At 37.0% G+C, this 27263-nt stretch overlaps 1 protein-coding gene and 2 long non-coding RNA genes across 6 annotated transcripts in view; 1 reads left to right on the top strand and 2 right to left on the bottom strand.

Annotated features, from left to right (window-relative positions):
* Positions 1-27263, top strand: part of LOC134801793 (pleckstrin homology-like domain family B member 2) — a 43751-nt gene that overhangs the window by 3802 nt on the left and 12686 nt on the right. Inside the window, exons 1-10 of one of the 4 annotated variants that reach the window (XM_063774393.1) lie at positions 523-700; positions 7652-7757; positions 8362-8482; positions 9845-10050; positions 10749-11473; positions 11920-12119; positions 14315-14440; positions 14914-16109; positions 17342-17546; positions 25186-25216. In XM_063774393.1, coding sequence (XP_063630463.1) covers positions 524-700; positions 7652-7757; positions 8362-8482; positions 9845-10050; positions 10749-11473; positions 11920-12119; positions 14315-14440; positions 14914-16109; positions 17342-17546; positions 25186-25216 — 3093 coding nt within the window. In that variant the 5' untranslated portion in view covers position 523. Of the gene's footprint in view, positions 1-522; positions 701-721; positions 840-6633; positions 7144-7651; positions 7758-8361; positions 8483-9844; positions 10051-10748; positions 11474-11919; positions 12120-14314; positions 14441-14913; positions 16110-17341; positions 17547-25185; positions 25217-27263 lie in introns of those variants that run through there. The other 3 variants (XM_063774394.1, XM_063774392.1, XM_063774391.1) reach the window with 3 other exon arrangements.
* On the bottom strand, positions 2611-3076 carry LOC134801921 (uncharacterized). Its single transcript, XR_010145752.1, has 2 exons — positions 2845-3076; positions 2611-2813 (listed from the first exon to the last, which is right to left on the bottom strand). It is a non-coding gene; the product is annotated as an uncharacterized LOC134801921 (long non-coding RNA).
* The window catches only part of LOC134801917 (uncharacterized), a 204840-nt gene continuing 204285 nt past the window's right edge, over positions 26709-27263 (bottom strand). The window contains exon 2 of the long non-coding RNA XR_010145747.1: positions 26709-26780. This is a non-coding gene — a long non-coding RNA (uncharacterized LOC134801917). The remainder of the gene's footprint in view (positions 26781-27263) is intronic.

Below are 27263 nucleotides of genomic sequence, written 5' to 3'. Positions count from 1 at the left end.
AGGAGAATCAGGGTATGTATCATATACAATAAATAAAGAAGAGAAGAAACCTTGTCCGCCTTCACCGGCCTTCGACAGGGATCCGCAGTATTCCCCAGTATACGCGAACAGCTATGACAGGAGCTATGAGGCTGAGAACAGGAGAATCAGGGTATGTATCATATCATATACAATAAAGAAGAGACGAAAACTTGTCTGCCCTCACCAGCCTTCGACAGGAACCCGCAGTATTCCCCAGTATATGAACAGCTATGACAGGAGCTATGAGGCTGAGAACAGGAGAATCAGGGTATGTATCATATACAATAAATAAAGAAGAGAAGAAACCGTGTCTGCCTTCACCGGCCTTCGATAGGAACCCGCAGTATTCCCCAGTATACGCGAACAGCTATGACAGGAGCTATGAGGCTGAGAACAGGAGAATCAGGGTATGTATCATATACAATAAAGAAGAGACGAAAACTTGTCTGCCCTCACCAGCCTTCGACAGGAACCCGCAGTATTCCCCAGTATATGAACAGCTATGACAGGAGCTATGAGGCTGAGAACAGGAGAATCAGGGTATGTATCATATACAATAAATAAAGAAGAGAAGAAACCGTGTCTGCCTTCACCGGCCTTCGATAGGAACCCGCAGTATTCCCCAGTATACGCGAACAGCTATGACAGGAGCTATGAGGCTGAGAACAGGAGAATCAGGGTATGTATCATATACAATAAATAAAGAAGAGAAGAAACCGTGTCTGCCTTCACCGGCCTTCGATAGGAACCCGCAGTATTCCCCAGTATACGCGAACAGCTATGACAGGAGCTATGTGGCTGAGAATAGGAGAATCAGGGTATGTATCAGTAGCGGCGGCTTCATACAACCCGATTCCCACCGGCTTGCCTAAAATATATTGCTACATATATATCCATAATGAAAACACTACGTATTACCTTGGTATCGATAACACGATTTACTAAAGCTTCACTATTGATTAAATTTCAACTAATCATAGCGGGCGCGCGGGCAACTAAGTTTAAGCTTGAATATTCATTCATGAGCCACCACACACATACGAAAACTCACGCACACGCTCACAAAGTTCGCTAAAGAAAGTCCGCGTATTTACGCTTCAAAATAACACGGTTTTGTATCGAGTTATTCATTTAAATAAAAACCTTAAACGTAACAATATAAGGTTTATATTGGAAAAATGCACGCACACAGTCAAAGTCCGCGAGTGGCGCAAGTATTCACTTGCTGCTTCATTTGAATTTAAACCTTAAATACAAAAAGGTAAGATTTATATTGGACTGTAATGTTTCACAATTTTGAATCGAGTCGCGTTTGCCGCTCGTGTGGTTAATGTTGCCATACCAACATTGAATTGAATTAATGGGTAAAATTTTATTGTATTTTGCTATCATTAATACCAAATTTTCAAAAAACCTTTAAAAAAAGAAATTTTATTACAAAATCCAAGAATATTATGGAGTCGCAAGTTTAGTTAAGGTAATTTGATAACGAGGGTTTCTTCAAAGAAAGTACTGTTTATAAATTTGTAGTAATAGGTTTTGGAAGTCGTGGGTGAAAATGGAATAATATTATGACAACACACAATTCCGGTTGTTGCCAAGAGTTGTTGTTATTGTTGTTTTTATTAGAGTTTTATAGGTTTTAATGAGATTTTACTTAGTTTTGTGCATATATTTATATATAAAGACTAAAGCAGTGAATTTTTGAGTGTTATAAGTGTTGCGTATTGTTCGTGCAGGTGTTTCAAGGTCAGTCCTTGTTTTTAACAAGCTTTTATTAGGTCGACCTGTATGTAACTATGTAATGGAATCTAAGGTAACTAATTTAACCATCTTCCAAGGATCGTAGCGTCATGAAAATTGGCAGCTGTATGTAGTTCTGATGACAATACAATAATATGATACTGTCGAACTGATCTGATGATGGAGACAGAAGGTCGCCATAAGAACTCTGTGATGAAACAACGCAACCTAATTGTGTCAGGGGTTTTTAGAATTGTCTCGATGAGTATTAGTTGTCTGTCGTAAGAAAAGTATAGTCAGCGATAAAAGCTTGTACCAAAAATGAAATTTTTGCATAAAACTTATTAGTTAGGATTGTTAGGAATTTAGGAGTAGGAATCCGCTTTTGTCATACTCGACATACACTGTTCATGTGACGTCAGTGATGACAAGTATGGCAAAGGTGGTTATACACTAACTGCAAAAGAACGCACCCAAGGACACACCTAGCGCTTTACTTTACCTTCGCTTATCATGAAAAAATAAGTACATAATGTAGGTGTTTAATGTAGGTGTTTTTTTTTGCTCCGAGTTGTCTAGCGAAAAATTCCACGCGCCGCCACTGGTATGTATCATGTAGCTTAAGATCATGGGGCCTATCCAAAGATGACAATCGACACCTTTAATACTGTGACTTTTCGTAGCATGTGTCATCCTGATTTTTTTCGTTTGACTTTTCTCGATGTACCTACGATTGTGACCTTGGCTAGGCCCCCTGAAGAGAAAGGAACTGGCCTCGATTTACCTTTATATGTGAGGGGGCAGGTAGAGGAGCCTCACGGGGATGATGGGAATGAAAAGGCAGGATCCAGAGCGATGAGGGGTATTTATTATTTAAATAAAAAGGCACCTGTAACAATACAGGTTACGTGTTAACAGATAGGTATGTATAAAAACACTTTCGTAATTCAGAAGGTTAGAAATCAAATAACTTACAATATGTGCCTTGGTGATGATGTAGATATATATCTGGAAGGTGTGCAGGGCCACAAAACGAGCACTATACTGAACTGCACGCACTTATGAATTATTTATTATTACGTTTACGTTTAACTAATAAAAATCACACTTAAACGGTCGTGTTTAGAAACTTGGGAAGTACAGTCTGTTAGATTAAATGATGTTTATCGATCAGAGTATGTGATCGAACTGAAAATAAAAATCATTGAATGGAATTTGGAATAGGATTTGAATTTCAAAAGGGAATTTAGAATTTGTATGGTGCCAGAAATAGTATGAAGGTCGATAGTGTAACGCTTCGTTACACGCACCGTTACATTATACAGGGAACGCACCGTATTCTCGTGTATTAAAAAAATACTTTGTAGGTGCTGATTTAAGGACTCGCGATTTCAAATAATCATATAAAAGCCTAGCCAGTCCTGACGACTCTTGCAGCTTAGATATCTACTGAAAACTAAAAAAAATCATCTCTCTTAAATTAAGCGCCTGAACCAATCCTCATAGCAACATTTTCCATAAGCCCACTATCATCTTATCTCCGCCCTACATTTCCAAACAATGTTAATCGCTTATAAACAAAACACTATCACTATCAGATTATCACCCACCCAAGCTCTATCTAATATCGTTTCTATTTCACAACAGATTAGGTTGAATTTAGAAAAGCCAGATAGGTGAAGTGAACCCTATAGTTTGCTAAGTATTTTTATGAAATACACGATTAAGGAGATTATAAGTCATTCGCTTCTCTCGCTTTCGGGAATATAGACTCGTACAATTTGGAAAACTTTGAGAAAAATAAATTATGTGATGTTATGCGACTTTGAACTTAGTGTAGTCGTGATAAGATTGTTTTCAATTGATCCGTAAACATTCAAGTGAACTTATTTAGTGTTCTGTGTGCTCTTATCCAGCTAGTGATTCTTTGTTGTTCAAATAATTAAAAACAAGGTGAAAACTAACATCAGTAAGTCTTCTTCTTCCTCGCGTTATTCCGGCATTTGGCTATGACTCATGGGAGCCTGGGGTCCGCTTGACAACTAATCCCAAGAATTGACGTAGGTACTAGTTTTTACGAAAGCGACTGCCATCTGACCTTCCAACCCAGTGGGGAAACTAGGCCTTATTGGGATTAGTAACTAACATCAGTAAGTACCGTAAATAAAACTCATGACTAACAAACAGATAAATGATACGCGATATAATCCGTTTCAATAATTTTATTTCATGAGATAAATGCAAGTAAAAAATACATTACTTTGCTAATCCGCGAAAAACAACGTGCTAGTCATGGTATAATAATATACTCCGCCTGGTACTCTATTCCCGTCTTTTCTAGGTCACCTAACTGACACAAGCCTACGTCATCATGCGACAGCGCTATATGATAATATGCGATAGCGCTATATATAGCGGCCATGTTATTGTGACGTAGGCCTGTGTCACTCTGGGAATAGAAGACCATGTTTTATTAGACCATGGTGCTAGTCAATCATTGGTAAGCCGTTATACTTACTTGCTTATTCATGCAATTCGTGTTTCCATCCTCCCATCGCGAAAATAAATACGCAAATAAATTTAATATAACAAACCACCATCAAAATATTTACTTAATATGGATTTCCGCAAAGTAACGCCTGATTTCATATTGACAGTCAACTAAACCAAAGAGAAAAATATATTCGATGAGTTTGAAATGGTACCTACATTTTTGACTTCATATTTGGTGAATACTTAGATACTCACTGCTAGATAAACACAGTTTTATTCAATTAAAATTATTGCGTAAAAAGAAACGAAAACTTTTATCACAGAGTTGCGAATATCCATGGCTCCGCCAAAAATGAATTGCAAAAAAATTCAGTATTATTATGAAATATTTTTACAAAATTTCACAAAGATCGTAAATAAAATAGTATTCATAGTCGATTTGTTACTATCAAAATTTTGTTAACAATTTTGTTATATAGTCTTGTGAGTTAAATATGTATAGGTACATATTTTTACTGTTTCTTGTCGGAGTGTATTAAAACCAAAATCTGATAATCAGATGTGGCAATAAAATTGCTATAATAAATATTGAATCAGTTTTTTTTAAACAATTTCAATATCTGTGAATGAGGCAATCGCTAAAAACTACTACCATTATCTCACGATAATATTACATTATAAATACGCTATTTAAATACCTACTGACTACACTCATAAACCCTAAATTAAGGAAACAATGTTATCAGTGATAATAGCTTAAGTACCTTGTGATAACGTATTGCAGAAGTCAATGCGACAAACGTGTCAGAAGACATAACCTTGTGTGTGAATTAAAAAAAATACAATAAAAAATGGAAAAACTTGCAAAATCAGTCTTGAAGTGTGTGTGCTCGAAATTAGTGTAAAATCAATCGTAGTCATAATATAAACCGCAAAACGAACACTAAAAAGTGAACTTGTGTGCAAATAGTTAAAGAAAACATAGAATTACTTACATAGAGTTACTTTCCAACCATAAATGATTTGTATTTGTAAAAATCCCTGTATTGAAGTGCGAGATAAAAAACATTGATATCGTTAAAGATCAGTCGCAACACCACACAAAACACATTATCTGAAGTAAAAATAATAAAAAATGTTGAAGTAAAAAAGTTTGGTTAGAGTTTGTGTGTATAGTAGCGATGAAAACTTAGAAAAGTATTGAGGGTTTTAATAAGTAATAATTAATTGTCAGAAGTGATGCTAAAGATAGAAATAGTAGATTGTACAACAAGGGCATAAAGTGACCAATTTTCACTCGAGGCAATTTTTTGGTCTGAGCGAAGCGAAGACCAAAATAGTTGACGAGGGTAAAAATGGACATTTATGCCCTTGTTGTACACTCTGCTTTTCACTTCGATTGCGAGGAAAATATACAAAAAATCAAATATTTTAGGTTATTTTAACGTATATTTATTCAAGACTAAAGAAAATTGTTCTTGGGCCGGTCGGAGGCGCGGGGCACGCCGATCGGGAGAGCGCCGGTCGGGGGCGCGCCGGCAGGGCTGGCAGTTTGTATGGCAGAATTTGGACTTTATTGCTAAGTCAATAAGGGTCGTAATAGATGATTTTACTTTATGCTCTAGAGCATAAAATGCGATTTTATGTCGTCTACGCACGACATAAAGGTGCACTTTTTGAGCATGAGAAGTGAAAATAATATTTAAAGTGAACCCTAAATAAACGCCTCATCAACTTCCCAAACTGATTGTTTGCCTTTTAAAACAATACGTACTAAAGAACAATCGTTATAACTTGTCGGAAGAAACACATTCTCAAACGATTGTCATCTGATACACCAAAAATGATTATATCGCCTAATATTAGACCTTATCACGTTGATATAAAGTCTTAAATATCCAATTAATTGTGCATCCGATGGTACAAGATTAAAAACAAGAGTGTTCGATATATAATACCTGTGACCAATGTCAGATCGATTTCGTGTCATTCGATTTCGGGACAGTTTTTGCTGAGAGTTGTTCTGAGTGGTGCTGTGTTGTGATTTTTATGAGATAAATTATGACGAGTGAAATAAAATATCAAAAGACTTTTAATATCTGTTCTTATGATATATAACTTCAATAATATCATATGGAAATTAAAGTGCGTGCGGACGTATCGATTATTTCAATAATTGAAATTAGATTAATTATTTTCGCCTGTATGAAAAAAATGCCTATATTCGGTACTATAAAAATTAATTGAGTATATCAAGTTACTGAAATTCGCTGGTTTAACACAGTAGTTGGTCAACCGTTCTGTTGTCATAACCATTAATAAGAAAATACTTTAACGAAAAATACAGTCAAGATACTAAGAAGTTAAGAACACATCACTTTGGACTCCAAAATGACCGTGTCTCAAAAAAGATTGTCACACAAGCAACTAGTGAAGCTATTCGTCAGAAATTTAAAGAAAAACACTCTAGCTTTAAAAGAACTAAAGCTGACCATCGATAAGAAATCTGAAGTAGAGAAATTCGATAAAATAATCGATATAACGAATGCGGTAAACGATAAACTCGAAATCGTTACCAAACTACGAAACGACATCAAAATATATAAAACTATTAATACCATTTTGACGAACCATTATATAAAAGAAACCAAAGACCACGAAAACTCCATGGACGGTAAAATAATCAAGCTGGAAGCTCAAATTAAAGAATCTTACGATGAATTGAAAGATATTATTTTAACCAAGATGGCGGAAATTAAAACCGGCAATGAGAATGTGTTCATAGTTGGGAATGATATGAAGTGTAATAGTTACAATCAGTTCTATATTAGAAATGAAATTTATAACAGCATTATTAAGAAGATCGATAAACTATTTTGCGGCATGGTAAGTCACTAGCGAATAGTTAGAATTACTAGCAGTCCGTAATTTTAATTAGGTAATTCTGCCTAATTCTTAGGCTAATAAATACATACATTTTATTTTATGTAACTTGTGATTGGCATAGAAGTTTAAAATAAAATATATGTATGTAAGTAGTTACATACCAATGGCGATATTCATAAACGTGCTATAAGCTCCATTTTGAATTATGTATCTAATACTCGAATTTGTAAGAATGGAATGTATAAATAAATTTTTTTAGTCCAAAAATTCATAAATATGGACAATAAGAAACGAAAATAAATTTTTTATAATAAAAAAAAAAGAATGGAATAAATTGACTAAGATTTCTAAAGTTTCATAAATAAGGTTTCTAATGAATAAAACTGAGGCTCGGGAACCCCCTTGTAAATCAGGACTGATTACAAGGGGTGCCTGAGCCTCCCGACTGCCAATGGTCCCCTACCTCCCCTACGTGTTCTTGGTAGTGAATGTGTTAAATCTATTCCAGGCATACCAGGATAGGATAAAGGAAGAGGAACAGAAAGAGGCAGAAACAGCACGTTTGGAAGAAATACTCAACATGTGCGCAGAGTACGAGAGGCAGATCGCGTCAGGTACATATTTTAATCTATTGGTCATTCCCTTTTAAAACTAGTTTTGACTTCTAAACTTCTATTTTTTTTATTGTTTGAGATTATGAGGTTTGGACTCTTGCTTGCATAAGTTACGACTGACTTTAGGTACCTATATAAACGCTGACAGCAGAAGATCCTTTAAAAACCGGCCAAGTGCGAGTCGAACTCGCGCACGAAGGGTTCCGTACTATTTCGCAAAAATCGGCAAAAAAATCACGTTTGTGCGTCACGGTTCATGAGATACAGCCTGGCGACTGACATACAGACGGACGGACAAACAGACGGACAGACAAACAGACAGCGGAGTCTTAGTAATAGGGTCCTTTTCACCCTTTGGGTACGGAACTTGAAAAATTTGTTAAATTTTCACGGTTTCTTTATATAGAACCTCCCCCTTTTTAGAAGACAGTGAAGTGATAAGCCCTTACCACCCTATTTACAGAATCATTGAAGTCTCAAGTATGAAAACAGGCTCAACAGTTTTGACGTTACGATATAAATAGATTGCTAAAAACCAACCTGTCTTTATAGTATAAAATAATCAATAATTTAAAATCTAAATACATATTTTTTTTTGTTTCAGGTTTACCTATAACGCCTACAGAAAAGCGGCCCCACAACAAAATCATCACAAATGGATCACTACCGAGAAGCGTCGCTTTGAACAACCCTAACTTTGTGCAGACCAGCGAGGGTTATTACAAGTAAGTAAATAACTTAAATAAAAATTTAAAAATCGCCTCTTCTTATTAAATAAATAGGAGTTGTCCTGTAAGTATGGTTACATAAACGCACAACAATGCCGGTCGCAGATTGGCTAGAGGACGCATTAGTTATTTGACAGATCTCAGATATTAACCCTTAAATGCATGATTTTATCTTTTTGCCCGAAATTAATATATGTATCACATAATTGTTTGCCGATTCTAGGAAAAATAGTAAAAAAAAATGTAACTTCAATTTTCATTGCGAAATCAGTGTTAGAAGTTGAATTGGCTAAATTATATTTATGTAAATATGTAATTTTCAGTAATATATGAATTTTTTTACTACCATTAGAAAGGTACACTATTAGTGTTATACCTATGATAAAGTTTTTAAATATAAAATAATTACAAACCCCGAAAACACCGTTCAAAATCACATACTAAAAATTATCAACCTGGATTTTTCCAAGCTTTCCGACTTTTCGTCTTAAAACGAATGTATTTTTTATAAATTAAAAATAGTGCGTAAATTTAACCCTTAAATCATCACCCTACTACTTGACGTTTGGTATAAAGGTGCGTTCAAGAACGTAAGCCTTTTTTTTTAATCTGTGAGCTGTCTAATGCTTTGTAGACATTTGGCCACACTATGCATGTAAGGGTTAAGTGCCAACCCACACGAGCGTCTCCCGAGCGTCGGCGTCTAGTAAACTCTATGGCTGCTGCCCGACGCAACGTTGGCGCAACTGCAAAGCGACGCCATTTTCCATACTGACGCCGACCCTTAAAAGTATTGAAGCCCTTAGAATTGACCCCACATTGGGTCACATGTTTAACGCGTCGAGAGTAGCTTTTAGTCCCACACACGTCGCATATAGCGAATAGGGAATATTAAGCAAAGCTCTGCGTAGGTGGTACCACTAGTGCATACAGTAAACAAACCTCATTGACATCATCAATGACACATCATGCGTCACTAGGTCACTCACATGGCCTACCGTCGCCTAACACGACAATCGAAAGTTCGGTTTCTGCCTCTCTATCACTCTTGCTCGATAGAGAGGCAGGCTCTATTCGATCGATAGAGAGGCAGATAAAGAAATTTCGATTTTCGCGTTTCGCGGTAGGCCACCTGTAAACAAACCGCCTTGGTACATCAATGTCATAGTGAAAACTTGTCAAAAAACTGTTTAAGGCCATACAATGTAAGGTACATACTAATGTATAAGTTACTCTATGGTTTACTAAACAAATTAGTGCTGCACTCTGGCGGCAGAACATTGCAGTAATACTTCCTATAGTCGCAGTTCAGTAAACATTTTTTGAGGATCTTATAAATTAAATTACCAATTGTTTCAGATTCGAAACTAGTCACAACAAGAACATGTCCCAATCCCTACCTGCCCAAAGAAACGTATCCAGCTACGAAAACATAGAGCCACTAACACCCGAAGTGACCATAGAGCATAGAGGCCGTATGGACGAGATCGGTATACCTGTGTTTGAGGACGAATTGTCCAGTCCTGTGCTTATTAGGAAGCTGGATAAAGTCAATTCGCCTATAGGTAAGTGTAATAACTACTTCATAACTGTACTAGCGACAGCCTTGCGTTTCATTGCACTCCAAATTGAACCGTAATTCGCCTTTAGGTAAGTCTAAAATCGACGATACAACACTTTAAACGGAACTTCATAAGATAGGTGTATTTACAAGTTACAGCCGTCGATCACATTCTAAATTGAACCTTAATGCCATTATGTTAAAGGCTCAAGTTAAAGAAACATAGTGCCATTAACACCATGTTGCGTCGTTCAATAGAAACAAACGGTGCAGAGTCCGTCAGCATCAGGGCTTCGCTACTGCCACACTCTTCAAATTGAACCGTTTACCTATAGGTTTATGGTTCAATTTAGTGTGCGGTGCCGGTTGCTACTTGAGACTTCTTTCAATTCGCTTTCGCAAAGATGTATTTTATGTTTACCTTTTGCCTTGTTGCAACTACATAAAGGTTTAAAAGATAAACACATCATTAATATCAACTGTAGAATTACGGTAATAATGGTAAAATACAAAGCGAGAAGGAGACGACAAAGAACTTATCATGTAAATTATGTATCTAAAGCCTTGTATCGACCGACATACGCAATTAAAACTCAATTAGAAATTATTTAAGCCGGATTCCTACAATATACAGTATATCTGACGAGTACTCTGGGCGAATTCACACATTTGTTGTTACTAAAACTTTATTACATTTTGCAGGTAGCCCATACGAAAACGTCTACTACAACCGAGGAAACCTCAAGCCAAAATCGCCAAATTCTCAAAGCCCTCGAACGAGAATAAAGACCACTTTCGCTCACAAAAATCCCACCCCATCGCCTCAATACTTCATATTCCCTACCCCACCACCTGTTGACAACTCGAAAAAACCTAATTTTAATATTCCCAATAATACTCATAGTGATGTTAGTGAAAATAAAGAAAAAGTAAAAGAAAAATTTGCTGGCATCGAAAAACAACTTAGTTTAGAAGAAGATATACCTATGATAGACGATGCTGATGTAACTAATGATATTGAACAAAGACATTCAACTATAGTTACAGAAAAAGATGACATACAACGACAAAACTCAAACAACTCCGAACCTGACGAAGTATTCGTAAATGAAAACACTTTAACAAAGAATCAAAGTTTTGACGACGTTAAAAAAGAACTAATGGCAGATATACCAGAATTAGAAGAGTTCGAGAAAGATCTAGAACAGAATAAGAGAGAGAAGATGATACGACAAATACAGGAAGGTTTGAAACAGATAGACGTTGAAGCTGATTCGATTGACAGTAATTTGGACGTGAATATGTCGGACTTGAAAAGTAAATGTGACGGTCTTAAAGAAGAGAGAAAGAAGCTGGTGGCTAAGATACATGAACTGAAATGTAAGATGTCTGAAATAAGATCACAAGAAGATGATATTCTGAGAGAGGTAAGTCAGAAAACTTTCTAGATTATGATTTTTTATATTGTCTGTCAAATGATCAATATTTGGTTAAAATAATAAAATTCTATAAACGATGGTAATTATTAGTTTAAGAATAAATCATATTACAATATTTATAGCCATTACATATACCCATTTTATTATTTAATAATATGTATACTCTAATGACGTAAGCAAAAACTTTCTTGCAATTATGAAAAATAATTAACTCAAAGTTTATTTGATTCTAAATCTATAAAATAACCCGTCAATGTCATAATTGTCTTAACACAATTCATTAAATTGTTAATAGTACATCATTAATGTAATCACGAATATACTAAGTATTAATTAACCCTTGCTACTTACCTAATACTTATTGCCCAATTTAGAGAACTGATCATTAGGCCGCATTAATTAAATTAATTGAAAACCTAATTAATTAATTGTAGCTCGAAATGGAGAAAGCCTTAATAAAAGGTGAATACGACTCAGAAATAGCCATATTGAACATAGAACAGAAGAAGAAGATGGAGCTAGCGGAGAATGCGAAGAAGATAGAGGAGGAAATAAAACAATTGAAGGAGAAACAGGAGGCGAGACAGAAGGAGTTGAAAGAGAGAGTCGATATAGCTACTATGAAGGTTGAGTGGTAAGTGTAATAAGTGTTATACGCTTCGAGCAACACCGGCTTCCGACACATCGGAAGGGAGGGGCCCAAGCGATATCTCACCGTACAAATCTTTCTGCCATTTTTCGCGGGGGGAAAGGTGCACACAGTCGCACTTCTCACACACTTACATACAAAATCCAATCTGTAATGACGACACAAATACATAGAAAATGACACACGTCAGAGACAAATCTTGCAAACCTCGATCTCTTTTTGTGTACGGACGAGTGACAAGTGTCACAACACGCACACTAACACATTTTCGTTGAAGTATGTTATTGTATTCTGAGAGATAAGAAGTCGGATTTGTCGCTCGACCGATCCACAATTTGTACTGAGCGAGCAAAATCGATAAATCCAACAATTACATGAGACTAAAATATAATAATTGTGTTTGAATGTAATTAAACGTATGATATGTAAAAAAAAATATTACATGTGAAATATAACACTTTCATTTTGTAAATTTGATGTCCCCCGACCTCTTTTTATAACAAAAAACCGAGCAAACAGGCATTTTCGTGCAGCAGTGTTCACGCGCGCGTCTGGACTCGTTCTAGTGAAAAATCCAAGTACAACTAGTTTTATTACCCGCGCTAGATTAGATTGACGCGCGAATCTTGTACCTCGGCAGAGGGGAAATAGTGCGAATGCCGCCTCCCTTCCGTGTTGCTCGAAGGTTATACGTTATACCTATTAATTAATATTACAAATGCGAAAGTAACCTATTAATTATTAATTATAATATTATAAATGCGAAGGCAACAGAGAGACAGGCATGTCTCACTGTTGCCTCTTCATGCTTAAACCGCTGAACCGATTTAGATGAAATTTGGAATTGAGATTAGGATACTTTTTGTCATGGAAATCATTATTCCACGCATACAAAAATACAGGCAGAAGCTAGTAAGTTACATTTTCGGAACAGCAACATCAAATACTGGGTTAACTGTAAGAGATCCCTCTTAGGGATAAGTTCACCTTTGTACTACACATTTATGTTTTATCTGATGTAACAATTATTCCTTTCTTTCCGTACAATAAAGTGTTTACTTACTTACAATTACAGATGTAGTACATAATTATTTTCCATCGAATTTTCACGGAAACTTACGAACGTGTCTTGCTATTTCAGTAATTCTCGGTACAAAAAGTACTGACGTTGACTGAACTAGCATGACAAACACGAACGTTTCCGAGGAAATACGATTGAAACCAATGATGCACTACATCTGTGAGTTGTTGTTAAGCATATATATTTGACTTCTTTAGACGTTGCTAGACCGAACGTGAAGACAATCTATTTGGTAATATTTTTTAGGGCTCCGTACCCGAAGAATGCCAACCTCAGAGCCTGTTGACAGACAGACAGACGGACGGACAGACGGACAGTGGAGTCTTAGTAATAAAGTTCCGTTTTTACCCTTTGGGTACGGAACCCTAAAAAGGAACTACATCTTTTTTTTGTCTCAACGCACCATTTTGCGTAGTCGGACACCTGGTTTTTAGGGTATCGTAGTCACCTAGAAACACTTATAGTTTCGCCAGGTCTGTCTGCCTGTCTGTCCGAGGCTTTGCTCCGTGATCGTTAGTGCTAGAAAGCTGCAATTTGGCATGGATACATAAATCATGCATTGTGACAGAACGGTAAAATAAAATGTACAAAAAAATTTTTTTACGGTACCTCCCATACAAAAAGTTTTTTTCGATTTTTTTTTGCTTTGTCTCAATAGTGTGGGGTATCGTTGGATAGGTCTTTCAAAATGAATAAGGGTCTCCTAAAACCATTTTTTGATATAGTTAATAATTTCGGAAATATACGCTCCGAAAGAAAAAAAAAATGTGTGCCCCCCCCGCCCCTCTAACTGTTGAACCACGGGTCCAATAAATATGAAAAAAATTATGAAACAAGAGCTACTTTCAATGAAAACTATAGCGAACATGATCGGTCTAGTCGTTTGTGAGTTATTGAAAAAATCTTCATTTCGTAGTAAAAAGACATAATGTACAAAGCGCTGCAAAGGTACTCCCTTATGATACTTACTAATAGCCCCCGTTTGGCCTATTTTTACAGAATGGTAACTACGAAACCCTACACTGAGCATGGCCCGACATGCTCTTGGCCGATTATTATTATATTTGTTTGTTTTTGTTACAAGTAAAGTTTTTTACAGGATAAAGAAGGATCTAGACAATGGGGCGACGGTTGAAGAGCTTCAGAACGCGCAGGATATTCTAGATAATGAGACCAAGATATTCGAAGACCTGGAGTTCCAGCATTTGGAGGAGGAGTCCGAATTGTAAGTGAACTATATTTACATGCATGGCACTGTCTCGCTCGCACTCCGGAGTGTCGCTCACATACTGATGATCAGTGTGGTAACTGTGTTAGTTGCCAAATTCAACCTATTTGGGTGTCATTTATCGGAAAGGCGGTGTCAATCCTGGGATGTTGGTTTAACCGACCTAAGCGTACCACTTTGTATTTATTTTTGTATATACGTAAAATGTAGTCGGTGTCCGCTTACCGTCAGATGAGTCGTATGCTTTGTTTACCTCCATATTGGTATAAAAAAGTCATACATTTAGAGCTTCATTTTCAAGCAAAAGTTATTCTTATTATAGATAAAGTAGTTGATGTCGATTTCAATTTTTTTTTGTAGTGGCGTGTTTTTTACGATGTACCATATTAAGTACTTGAATTGAATTGGTCTTTCATTTCCTTGAATTGGTACTTAAAGGAAATAATATTAATAATTATATTTTGTTACAGACTCGCGAACCGAGAAGACTTACAAAACGAAATAATTCAGCTAACAAAGAAAATAGAAGCGCAGAAAACAAGAATACTAACACTCAAATCCGAAGCCAATAGCAATCTAACTTCAGCTTTAGACGAAACTAAAATACTACAAGCAGAGTATGTAAGACTACTTAATGAAGTTGAAGAGCTAACTGGTAAAGTACAAAGTGTTGAAAAAGAGCTGAAACCTGTTGTAGCTAAATTGAATGAACTAGAAAGAACACAATCACCAGATAGCGCTTTCTATACAGATCAAACTAGAGCTAAATCAGGTGAATTCGGTTATTCACCGCAAAGCAGTGACAGCGACGATCTAGACGTAAAAGTCACACAATTCGAAGAACACACTAACCAACTAAAAGACAAATTTAACTCTATCGATCAAATGTCACAATCAATGATTGTAGATATCGAACGACGAGTTTGCGATGCAGATGACGATAACGAAAGTCCGTCTAAGTCTTCAACTTCTAAAGAGAAGAAAGGATTTTGGGAACGGAATTTCGATTCATTGAAAAGGAAGAGTAAAGACAAAAAGAAAGAGAAGGTCGACATTATGTCGCAGAGTTTGAATGAGAACATGTTTTACAATAATGATACTATTGAAAATGATGTTTCTTTAGATAGGTTTAATAGCTTGAGACATTCCAAAGGCAAAAACAAAAACGGCCCAGTCAAAAGTGCGTCGTCATCGAAAATCCCGACGTTTGCGGCTTTGGGTAAAATTATCAAAAAAGACTCGTTCGGTAAGAAAACTAAAGACGTGAAAGTCGAAATAAAAGATGAGGAACCGAAAAATAGATACGTCAAAAACGCGAAACCTAGTTTTGATAACAAATACGTTAAAGCGAAATCATTGTCGCCTGATAAACTAATGAAAGAAGATGGTATAAAAGAGGAAGACGAAGATCAGAAGCCATTTGAAGATAGAACTAATAAAATTCTACATAGGAAAAGTTGTGGTGATGAGCCCAATGTTAGAGAGTTTAATAGAATATCAGATTCAGGGAAGATTCCATCGCAAGATGATATAGATAGGATATCGAAGGTGACTATGGATGCTCCTATATTGTCGAGTGATACGGATATGAACTCTTTGGGGAAGAGAACTTTGGATAGTTTGATGGAGATTGAGAGGAAGAGGATGGAGATGTTGGAGGAACAAGGTATGTAGCGTTTGATTTTTTTATGCTATTTACTCGATTATTTTAAACATATCTGAATGCGTTGGTAACCAAAATCTAAGTAGGTATGATTTGATATACGATTATGTGGTGTTTTTATCATAACTTTAGTTGGATTGGACAAGTAGGTTGCTGATTTTCGATTAAAGGAGCATACCATAAAATTGTCTACCGTTCTTCCATACCAACGCGAATTTTCTGAAGCTTTTTTTTCTATCACTGTATGTAAAAAAATAATTATCAACTTACAACGTTGAAACGTCTAAGTGTATCTAATATACGAAATGAGATGCGTTTGTAAAAGACAGCTCATTGCATGGGATGCTCCTAAAAGAAAATAAAAGAGGAGTGTCTTTCAAACGGGCTTATTATTTTTTATGGTGTTCATAGAGATATAAGCCATTTTGAAAAGACTTTCCTCAAATACCCTCAAATTAACTTGAGTCGATGTGACAATCATTTTATAACACGATTATAATATTTTAGTATTACAATCCGTGGCATGGTTCACTCAGCTGCAAAAGTGAATGGCCACTATACAGCTGGGACCTAGCTGCTACTTGGAGGATATATTATATAACCAAAAGGAGTAGCCATTAACATGCGGCCAATGGTCATACACATTGTATGAACTGACGTTTATTCAATTCATTTATTTAATTCAGACATACATATCCATAAACTTGTTAGTAATTACATATTTACAAGACTTATCACAACTATGGTTTATCTGACATGGCTATTTTTACGTTACGTATACATTTGACGTGCCCCTCGCCCGCAAAAATCGGCAGACTGTTTTGTACAGAAAATAAATTACAGACAAGGCGTCTCCGTTTGGTTATATCCTCCAAGAGCTGCTAGATGAAACATGCCACGTGCGTCCATGCAATTTTGCACCTTGTACATATTATCAACGTCGATTTATTAAGTAAATGCTTATTTTATTTGTAAATAACTATTACGATACAAGTACGGAAAAGAGAAACTCGTGTCGATTTAAAACACTCCCTTCGGTCGTGTTTTAATTTATCGCCACTCGTTTCGAATCACCTATTCGCACGTGTATCGTACAACGTTTTACAGTACATATGGCCCTTTAAACTTTTGACATCTCACGAAAAGTGCTATTTTACGCACTAGTGCGGGAAAATAGGACCATATGTACTGTAAATAACTATTATACGTAAGTAAATATTAATTATATTCCACAGGTTGCCAAGTGATAGAAAACGAGCGAGAGAAGATATCGGAACTGAAACGGCGCGTGCAAGACGAGACGAAGAAGCTATGGGACCAGCGCACGCGCAACGAGCAGGCCAAGTCTTTTGACAGCGACTGTCAAAGCATCGAGGTCGACAGGGCGTACGGTGACATGGCGGATGACAGTCTTAACATGACCAACGTCTATGAGGAGAGGTAAGCCATTCACACTACAAAATAAGCGTGTCGCTTAACTTCAAACTCGGATAAATCCATTCGACCCTCTCAGCAAATATCTGCCCTATTACCTTTTCTTAATACCAAAATCACATAATCTGACAGATGGATTTACCTGAGTTTGAAGTTAAGCGACTCAAGTAACTTTGAATAATTTTACAGTTTATACTCACTTGTTTTAGTCACTCGCGCGACATGTTTCGGAGAGCCTAGGTCTCCTATACGCGTACGCGTACGCGATACACGGCCGTCGTGAACGTTGCTCGCACTGTCAGTGCTTGAGAAAGGAGACCTAGGCTCTCCGAAACATGTCGCGCGAGTGACTAAAAACAAGTGAGTCTAAACCGTAAAATTATTCAATGTTAGTATGTCTCACAACAGTTTAAATTCGATTAAAATAAGTAATGTTACAATGCATAGCAATAACTTATTACAATGGGGAAACACTCTTCACTTCGGTCGAACTCGGCTCCGTTCGGCTCAGCATTGCTCCGTGCAATTATTAGGGTTGGCACCACTTGACTTCCTTTTGCGTGCACGACCACAGATAAGATAATCACTTGAATTTTGACAACCCTAAATAGCCGAAAGGGATAGTGCCATATATTAGAAAGGGACAGCATGATTTGACCCTGAACCGCTGTCAAACTTCGAGTTTGTACGAAGTGTCCTTTCTGTACGGCAGTACTATTATTTATATTCTGTGCTTTTATTATTGCACACCTCAAACAACAATAGTAACAGTCACCACACGGGACTGTTATGCCATTTAGGGCTCTTGATAAATTGGAAATTCTATAGCGTAAGTATTGAACAACCAATTTAGCTAGGACCCTAAATGGCGCAACAATCGCGGAGCGTGATGGTACATTGTGCAACGAGAGTTAAGTGAAAAAAATATAAACGAGGGTGCTACAGGCGCAGGCTGGAGTGAATTAAAGACTATAGTTTGCAATATTCTTACCCCCGGAGTACCTACACACAATTTTTGAAGTAAAGACTTCTTTAGCGGCGCTGTGCACTTTTTGTGATGAGGAAGAAATGTTAAACTCGCGAGAGGTCACGTGACCGTAAGATTTGTAAGACGTAAGACGGACACGTGACCAGTTCGAAGAACTGTTACAATGTCATTGAGTTTTCACTTCTGCCGGCACTCCCGGAGTGCAACCCGTTGTTTTTTTTTCCATCACTTGCGAAGAAAAACCTACATTCTAATTTGAAGAAAATATACTATTGTAGATATCTAGAACTCCTTTGTCTCATTATAATTATGACATTTGTGATACTCGTACGTATTATTCAGATTACTCGCGAATATCGATACAGCACACCTAACCCGGTCACCAAGCATATCGCCCTGATAAGATAACTGGCCAGTCGCTTCGCGCATACCACTCGTGACAAACGTGTACACACCGTGACAAGTCTATATCGACTCTACTACCTTAGTGATACAGTTCAAAGTTAAATGACAAGAGTTTGAAAAATATTGTGCTAGTGCATTTGAAGCAAGTGACAATTGTTTTAATCGCTTCTATTTGTTTTACGGCAGTGAAGTAAATCTTATGATCTTGCTTTCGTTTTGCGAATATAGGTAGTAGTGATATATAGAGATGTACTTAATGTGCATATTTGTTTTGTGTAATTTTAGCTGTACATGGAAGTACTGAAACTTCTCAGCTATTAGTCATTACCTCATTACTTCAAAACTTGTACCTTATACACGGTGGTTAGAAAATAACTGCGTTCCCGTTGCCAGGGAGGTTTTGGGTTAATATTGAGCAACTTTTATTATGGGACCAAACCCGAAATTGCGAAAAAAAAAATTAGGCCGTTTCATACATTTTGGTTGGTCCATTTCCTATGAGAGGCTAAAACTTTTTTTCGCGATTACGGGGTCCCATAGTAAAAGTTGCACAGTATAATTCCGAAACCTCCCTGGCAACAGGAATGCAGTTATTTTTTAGCCACCCTGCACTGTCAACCAAAACTACCCACCTACAAGGTACAAGATTTTCTGTCTCTTATATTGTAGGCAGTATTTTCAATTGAAATCAATACACCCTGAATCTGAAACTATGTGGAAACTACATCTGTTTCAGAGGGCATTATTATAAAGGGTTGGTTCTTCGTACGAAACTTAACTGTGCTGCATTTTATTCCTCTGTGTTACTTAAAAGTACTTATAATATAACAATATTATTATGGTTGATTGATAGAGCATGATTCGAGGCATTAAGTCCGCATTTTGTACGTTTTGTTTTGTGCAATAAAGTGTGAAGTAAATAAATAAACATGTGATCAAAAGTAAATAAAGTAACTATTTGATACACTCAACTATACAAAATATAAGTGTAGGTAATAATACTAATAATAATAATAATAAGGTATGCCGCCGTCCCGGAGAGTCACTCAGGCATATAATTTCCGGTTGTTCTCATCTTGCTAACGGTGAGTACTTGCACAGACATAATCTCGTAGCCAGGATTATTCACCAACAACTTGCTCTTCTATACGGCCTTGTGGACCGCGAAGTACCGTACTACAAGTACTTACCTGCGCCTGTTCTCGAGAATGGTCGTGCCACGCTCTATTGGGATCGATCTATCATCACTGACAGGACTATTGTCGCCAATAAGCCTGACATCGTGCTGATAGACCGATCGCAGCGCCGGGCCGTGCTCGCCGACGTCACCATCCCCCATGATGAGAATCTCGTGAAGGCCGAGAAGGACAAGTCCAGCAAGTACTTAGACTTAGCTCACGAGATTACCGCCATGTGGGATGTTGACTCGACGATCATTGTTCCGATAGTTGTGTCAGCGAACGGTCTCATAGCGAAGAGTCTCGACCAACACCTAGAGAGACTCTCGCTGGGTGGTTGGATCAAGGGTCAGATGCAGAAGGCGGTAATTTTGGACACAGCGCGTATAGTACGTCGGTTCCTCACTCTGCGGCCCTGACCACCGGCAGCTTGGGCCAAGCCCCGCTGCCGGCGGCACCCTAGGTTAGGTTTTTTATAATGTGTTTATATATTTTTGTTATGTTTTGTAAGTGTTTTTATATTTTACTTTTATACTCACATTGTAAAATCCTAACCTAAGACCCTAATTGAATAAAGATTAATAAATAAGGTAATAATATTATTTAATAAAATGATAATTAAACGTGTCGAAGTGACGTTATAAAACTTATAACCAATATTATAAGCAATCTCTTTAGGCATTGACTTTCTTTGATTTTAAGACCATTTTGAAAGTTAACGTCCATAGTACAATCAAACACACGCTGCGTGCGAATACGTAGTGTGCTCTCTGTCACACCTACCCGCCGTAGTTAAGTGTAATAGAGTGAACACTACGTATTCGTCTGCAGCTAATGTTTGATTTGACTATAGTCTAGTTGATATCACGATAGGAATCCCGAACGACCCACAATTGGACATATTATGTCCAATTAAAGTGATTGTGCACGCTGGCTCACAGATAACTATGCTAGTTTCTACCGTATTACGTTGAGATAGAGTTGAAAAACGTGTAACCGGTTCGGCCCTACATCTCTAGGTATTAACTGAATGGAATGATAGCGCATATTAAAAAAAGTTTTGAACTATGACCTTTCATAATCTATTAATTTTCACAGATTGCAGAATGAAGCCCGTATGTAAAGCCCTACTCATTTTAGTTTCATTTGATAAAAGCGAAATGGTATGAACCTCAAATAATTAAATATGTAAAGGCACGGAATAAATAATAGTACTAGATACAGAAGATTCACTCTCTAACATAACGCATCTAATACGATAGATACAAGCGCAAGCGCGAGCAGGCATCCGTTCAGTAGCAGTGCGCGGCAACTACTACTGCTAGACACCGAAATTGGTGTGGGCCGCATGTACTTGTAGCGACGCGACGAAATCGCGGAGTGAGCCACGCCTGGTAAAGGCAAGTCTTGAACTCTAATGCACAGATAAAGAGACGGCAGATATTGATGATGAAGATGTATCTAATAAAATAACGACTGTGCAAGTGTACAATACAATACCCTTTATTGCACACCTCACATACACGTAGTTTACAATAAATGTACAGTAACATAAACAAAGACAATAGAGGTAACAACAGGCGGTCTTATCGCTACACACCGGTGAATCAAATTACACACCGTGTACACCGTATGAATCAAATTAATTTCAGACACTCATAATGAAATTACGTTTTATTTTACTATTGAGGTTACTTTTGAAAATTGGAATTTAACGAAGGAATGACAATATTATTCACGTCATTGTTACTGATATCCAGCAGGCGGGTTATGGATGGCTTTATCCACGTGATAAAATAACTGTCACTTTTTAACACGAAAGAAAGTGACGGATACCGTTTTATTACACTGTCACGTAGACAAGAAATACTATCATATACCGTGCAGGGAACCGATTTTTAAATTTCGACCGCTCGATTTCGTGTATTTCGTTCAATAATATCTCCACTACTAGGCATTTAAATTCTACTAATAGCATTGAAAACGAGTGGTCAATACCACTAGATTCCCAATTTCTATCGCTTGTATTTCAAAAATAGCATTCCGCCGTTTCCACAGATTTTTGAGTGACGAAATCGAGTGCTCGAAATTATCGGCCCTCAGGACTGCATATAATTGATAATCAGGAAATGCGTTGCGTCCATACGTGGCGATAGAATGAGTAATATATGAACGCGACACGGCGCGGAACGGTGACATATTAATACGGTCACGGAACGGATTTGGGTCGACCTTACTTGATGAACTATACAGGACGTTGCTTTTATGTATTAATAACTGTAATTTTGGTTGTACTGTTTGGTGTTTAAATTAAGACAACAATACAATAAAAAGTTTATCAGGGTAATTTAAGTTTTTTAACTGAGCGAGAGCGAAAGTCTCCGTTGCAACTTTGGCAAAATTGCTTAACGTATTCTGTTCGCCTCTACATGTCGCATTTCTCAACCCTTGTCGTGAAATTTTGTCAGTAGGTTTGATAATTGTTTTTTTGTCGATACAGTTTTTTTGTTTTCAAAATGGCTGACCCATCGGAGCTCGTAAGGTGTACAGCTCACAGAGGCACTAGCAAGGCTCAAGACCGGTTTTTTCCTCATACAAAAAATACCGGTATTATTACGTTCTTTTTCGTTCTTCGGTTTATTACTTCATTTTTGATGGGTCAATCTAATAATACGAAGTCGTTACCTAAATACATGATTCAGTCCTACGGAAAGAGCACAAAATTATTAAAAATATTGGGCTATTTTGGGATTTAATAAAACCGGTTCCGAGCTCTGGCCACTAGTATAAATTGCTTTAATTCCAAATCGTAATGGCACTTCATCGCCCTATCGTAAAGTACCTATAAAACTTATAGGAGAGACAATTGAGATTCAGGCATGACTAAAATTATAACGGAATGAATTGTCCATCATCCTGTATAGCCCACTGTCACTGCATTCATAAACATCCTCGATACCAATTGAGAACACAGATGTTTTCACACTCGGTATACAGGGTGTAGTCATAATAGCTTACACTATATTTATGTCTTCTTGTTGTCCCTGTGAAAGTGATTGTGTGTGCGCTACTAACGTAATATCTACTAGTGTTCTAGTGTTATTTTTCGAAAGTACCAAATTGATAGTTGTTTATCCTTATGTATACTTATTTAATATTTTAATTCTTAAAATTACTAGAATGTTTTTAACAATATATCGTTTAGAATACCTATAACAGTTCTTGAGATAGAGCCCTCTGACAGACAGACGGATGGATGGACAGATGGACAGACTGCGCGATTGGCTCGAATTCGAGTGCGTGACACTTTTGTACTGCCCCGATGGTCTTTAGATAGTCGTATGTCAATGAAAACAAAGAATTTCCTTTGTAAAGTCACTTAAGAAACCACGCGCAATATTTAACACACATCGGCATTCATATATTGCCGTATACCATCGTCAACACTGTTAACTTACCGTTCGTAAACCCTATTACCGAGACATAAGGTCCAGCGTTAGCCAGTTGAATGCTATTAGTACACCGAACGAGTACATCGACGACCGAAAGTGTAATGGGTCGTGAAATTGAGTCGGCAAACATCTTGAGTGAGTCTTGAGTACTAGTTTAATATTCATTACTCTCGTAACTCATAACTGGTTGAACACTTGATTGCACAGAACGAATATAAGGATAAAATTCGGACTTATAAAGTTATGAATATGACCAAACAAAATAATAATAGTACATAATAGCCTTATTAATACTTACCTATAGTAGTATCAAAGATAATTTAGTATAGAAGCACATACACGTACTGTAAAAGTAAATTTTGTACCTGTAAATTTACTGCAATCTTTTGACACATGATTAAAACTTTTAGAACGCCATTTGACTTTGATACTATGTGTTGAATTTGTTAAATATCAAAAAGTGTCTCCATCTACACGAGTAGTATAGATAGGCCAAAGGTATGGCACCATATTATCGAGTGATTTAATGTGAGTGAAGTGAAATAAATAAAACATAGGATTAAGTGCATTAAAAACCGAAAATGTCAAAAACGAAGCACAAATCGACCAAGTTTATATGTTGGTAAGTATCATCACATAATCTGATAGGTATTATCATTTAAATTGGAAACTTACTTCTAGATATTCTATAGTGCATTCAGAATTAGAAGTCAATTTTTTTTTTACTTATAGCTAGAGTAACAAGTTAGGAAATAACATAGAAGCAGTGAGCCAGTTACATGTTATACTGGGTCAAGCAGATTTTGTCAGTAGAAAAAGGCGGCAAATTTGAAAAATGTAGGCGCGAAAGGATATCGTCCTATAGAAAATTTGAATTTCGCGCCTTTTTCTACTGACAAGATTTGCTTGACCATTTATATGTATAGATACCAGGGGTCTCCAAACTTTTTGACCTGAAGGCCATATTGCGCCTTTGAAACTTCCGCGCGGGCCACCGTCGGCGCCGAGGGGGGGGGGTGTGTATCTGGTTGCTGCTGTTAGGGCTGAACCCCTCCCGCGGGCCAGACACTTTGGGTGTCGGCGGGCCGGATTGGAACGAGTTGCAGGCCGGAATTGGCCCGCGGGCCGGGGTTTGGAGAGCACTGATCTATACCATACTCTGTATATTTTAATGAAAACAAGCGTGAAACTGTCATATTACTAATTATGATTTTGAATATCACTATATGCACAGAATCTAGGAAAAGTGGATGTGGCTTGCGTAGGGGTTGAAATCCGGATCCAACTAGCATTTGACTTACCGAAGACAATTTGGATCCGGATTGCAAATCGTAAGCCGAGATTGTGGGAAGTCTTCTGCCCTCGCTTGAGCCCCTTAGCCCCTCCTAAATTCACTTCTGTACAGATGTAGTGCATAATTGTTTTCCATCGTATTTTCTCGGAAACGTTCGTATTTGTCATGCTACTTCAGTCAACCTCAATACTTTTTTGTACCGAGACTGACTGAAATAGCAAGACACGTTCGTATTAAGTTTCCGTGAAAATACGATGGAAAAAATTGTATGCATTACATTATTTGTACTTACTTGAGTAGGTACTAACTATTGTTTTTCTTGTTACAGTTCCGGATTTATGTCATCGTCTATTGAAGAGGTGAGCTATGATTTTTATATATTATCTATAGGTAATTTTATTTAAATTATCCTCGTAGAGGCACCATACGAAGCTTCCCCGTTTTTAATTTGAATCTTGTTGTGTAGTAGATTAGGGTAAATTTCGTTTCTTTTAGAAAACAATTAAACAAAAGAAATGCTACTTTATGTAGTTTTGAAAGGTTCGAATGAGATTGAAACAGAATGTATGTACATTGTAATGCACATCGGGCCATGACTTAAATATGAGGATAATGATAATTATTTTAGTGAGTTAGAAATTAATGATGATGTGATAAACATTTTTTCGGCACGCACTTTACAATGGAAAGTAATTTTTTAAAACTTTCGCATTTTGAACACATATTACATCACAACCGGGTCTAGCTATCTTTATTTACCGACGTTTCGACACAGCCACCGACAGCGACATCGTGCACCGTTGTGCCTAAACGTCGGTAAATAAAGGTACTTAACAAAATAAATACGAGATAGACCCGGTCAGGCGTGGCTCACTCCGCGATTTTGTCGCTTTGCTACAGGTAGCTAAAAGTACATCCGCTCCACACCAATTTTGGTGGCTATTAGCCATATTTAAGCCGCGCGTGGCGCTGTCGCCACCTAGCGGCCATATCTGTCCTGATCGTAACAGACGCGTTTTGTTAGAGAGTGAGTCTTCTGTACCTAGTACTATTATTTATTCTGTGACCCGGTTATAAATATGATTAACTATGAAGTTAATTTTCATAAATATTTTACATTTTTAATTTAATCGCTGTTTCTGTCACTGTTTTTATAAACACCACTATAAATTATCCAATACCGCATAACACATAATTTTCCACCAATAAATGTTTATCAAAACAATTCTCCCGTTAACGCCAGACTTATATATATAAATAGACAACAAAAGCGTAGTTATTTTCTGCGTCACACGGCGAAATAGTCTCGCCACTCGTTCGCTATTAAAAATTACATAAATACACGCATCTTAGCAAATCGTTGGGACGCCCACACGGTCGAGTTGGTGTAAAAATAGGATACATGGGATTAAAATTAGTATTTTGACCTCTAGGTAAATAATCGAAACACGTCGCAATGGGTGAATGGGTGAGGAATTATGTAAGGTCAATGCGAATGACTGCATGAACCACTTGTACCAATAAGCAGAATATAAAAAACAACAAATAGGGTATTATACTGTATTTAAAATAAATTATTTTACACAATGCTTGAAATAAAGCACCAGATAATTATTAGAAAAACACAGATAGAAGTTATTTTTAAACACAAGTTCAATTTAATAAATCGGATAGAAATATAAAAAGTGAGCGAGTTGACCTTGACGTCACGATGTAATGTTTCATATAAATTCCATATTAGCAAATCGTTTTGACAGTTCTAAAAAAGTAACTGATTTGACTAGTAGGAAAATACCCTATTATACAAGAGCCCAGCATCAACGTGCACACTAGCGCCACTGCTAAATAATCGTGATTATTTAAATTTAACGATAGATATTTAAAAAAGGGGGCCGCTACGTACTGTATTTTGTATTTAAGTACCTACCTTTTGAATATATCAGACTAGTTTTTATGTTGCTGGATTCGTCGATCTATGAACTCTAAACAAAAACGGCCGTTTTAACTTTGGACGCATAAATTTACGAATCCAGCAACATGAAAACTAGTTTGATGTATTCAAAAGGTAGGTACTTAAATACAAAATACAGTACGTAGCGGCCCCCTTTTTTAAATACCTGTCGTTAAATTTAAATAATCACGATTATTTAGCAGTGGCGTTAGTGTGCACGTTGATGGGCTCTTAATAAAAGGTTCCAAACGAAGACAGGAAAATGAAGATTTATACATTTCCTATTCGAATCCTGTTTTTATTTTCGTCAGTGCGACATGTTGAATGCATTTGTATCCGGCGCACATGGGACGCGTTCGTTTTATTACACGATTTGTCTATTCTCGTACTTAAAAACGACGGCACAGGAAGTCAGTGTAGTGCTACAGGTAGGGAGTTTACTTTTGAATGAAGTA

Source organism: Cydia splendana, chromosome 23 (assembly GCF_910591565.1).
Source record: "Cydia splendana chromosome 23, ilCydSple1.2, whole genome shotgun sequence".
Lineage (NCBI taxonomy): Eukaryota > Metazoa > Arthropoda > Insecta > Lepidoptera > Tortricidae > Cydia > Cydia splendana.
Note: the sequence above shows the minus strand (reverse complement) of the source record. Positions and strands in the feature narration are given on the sequence as shown.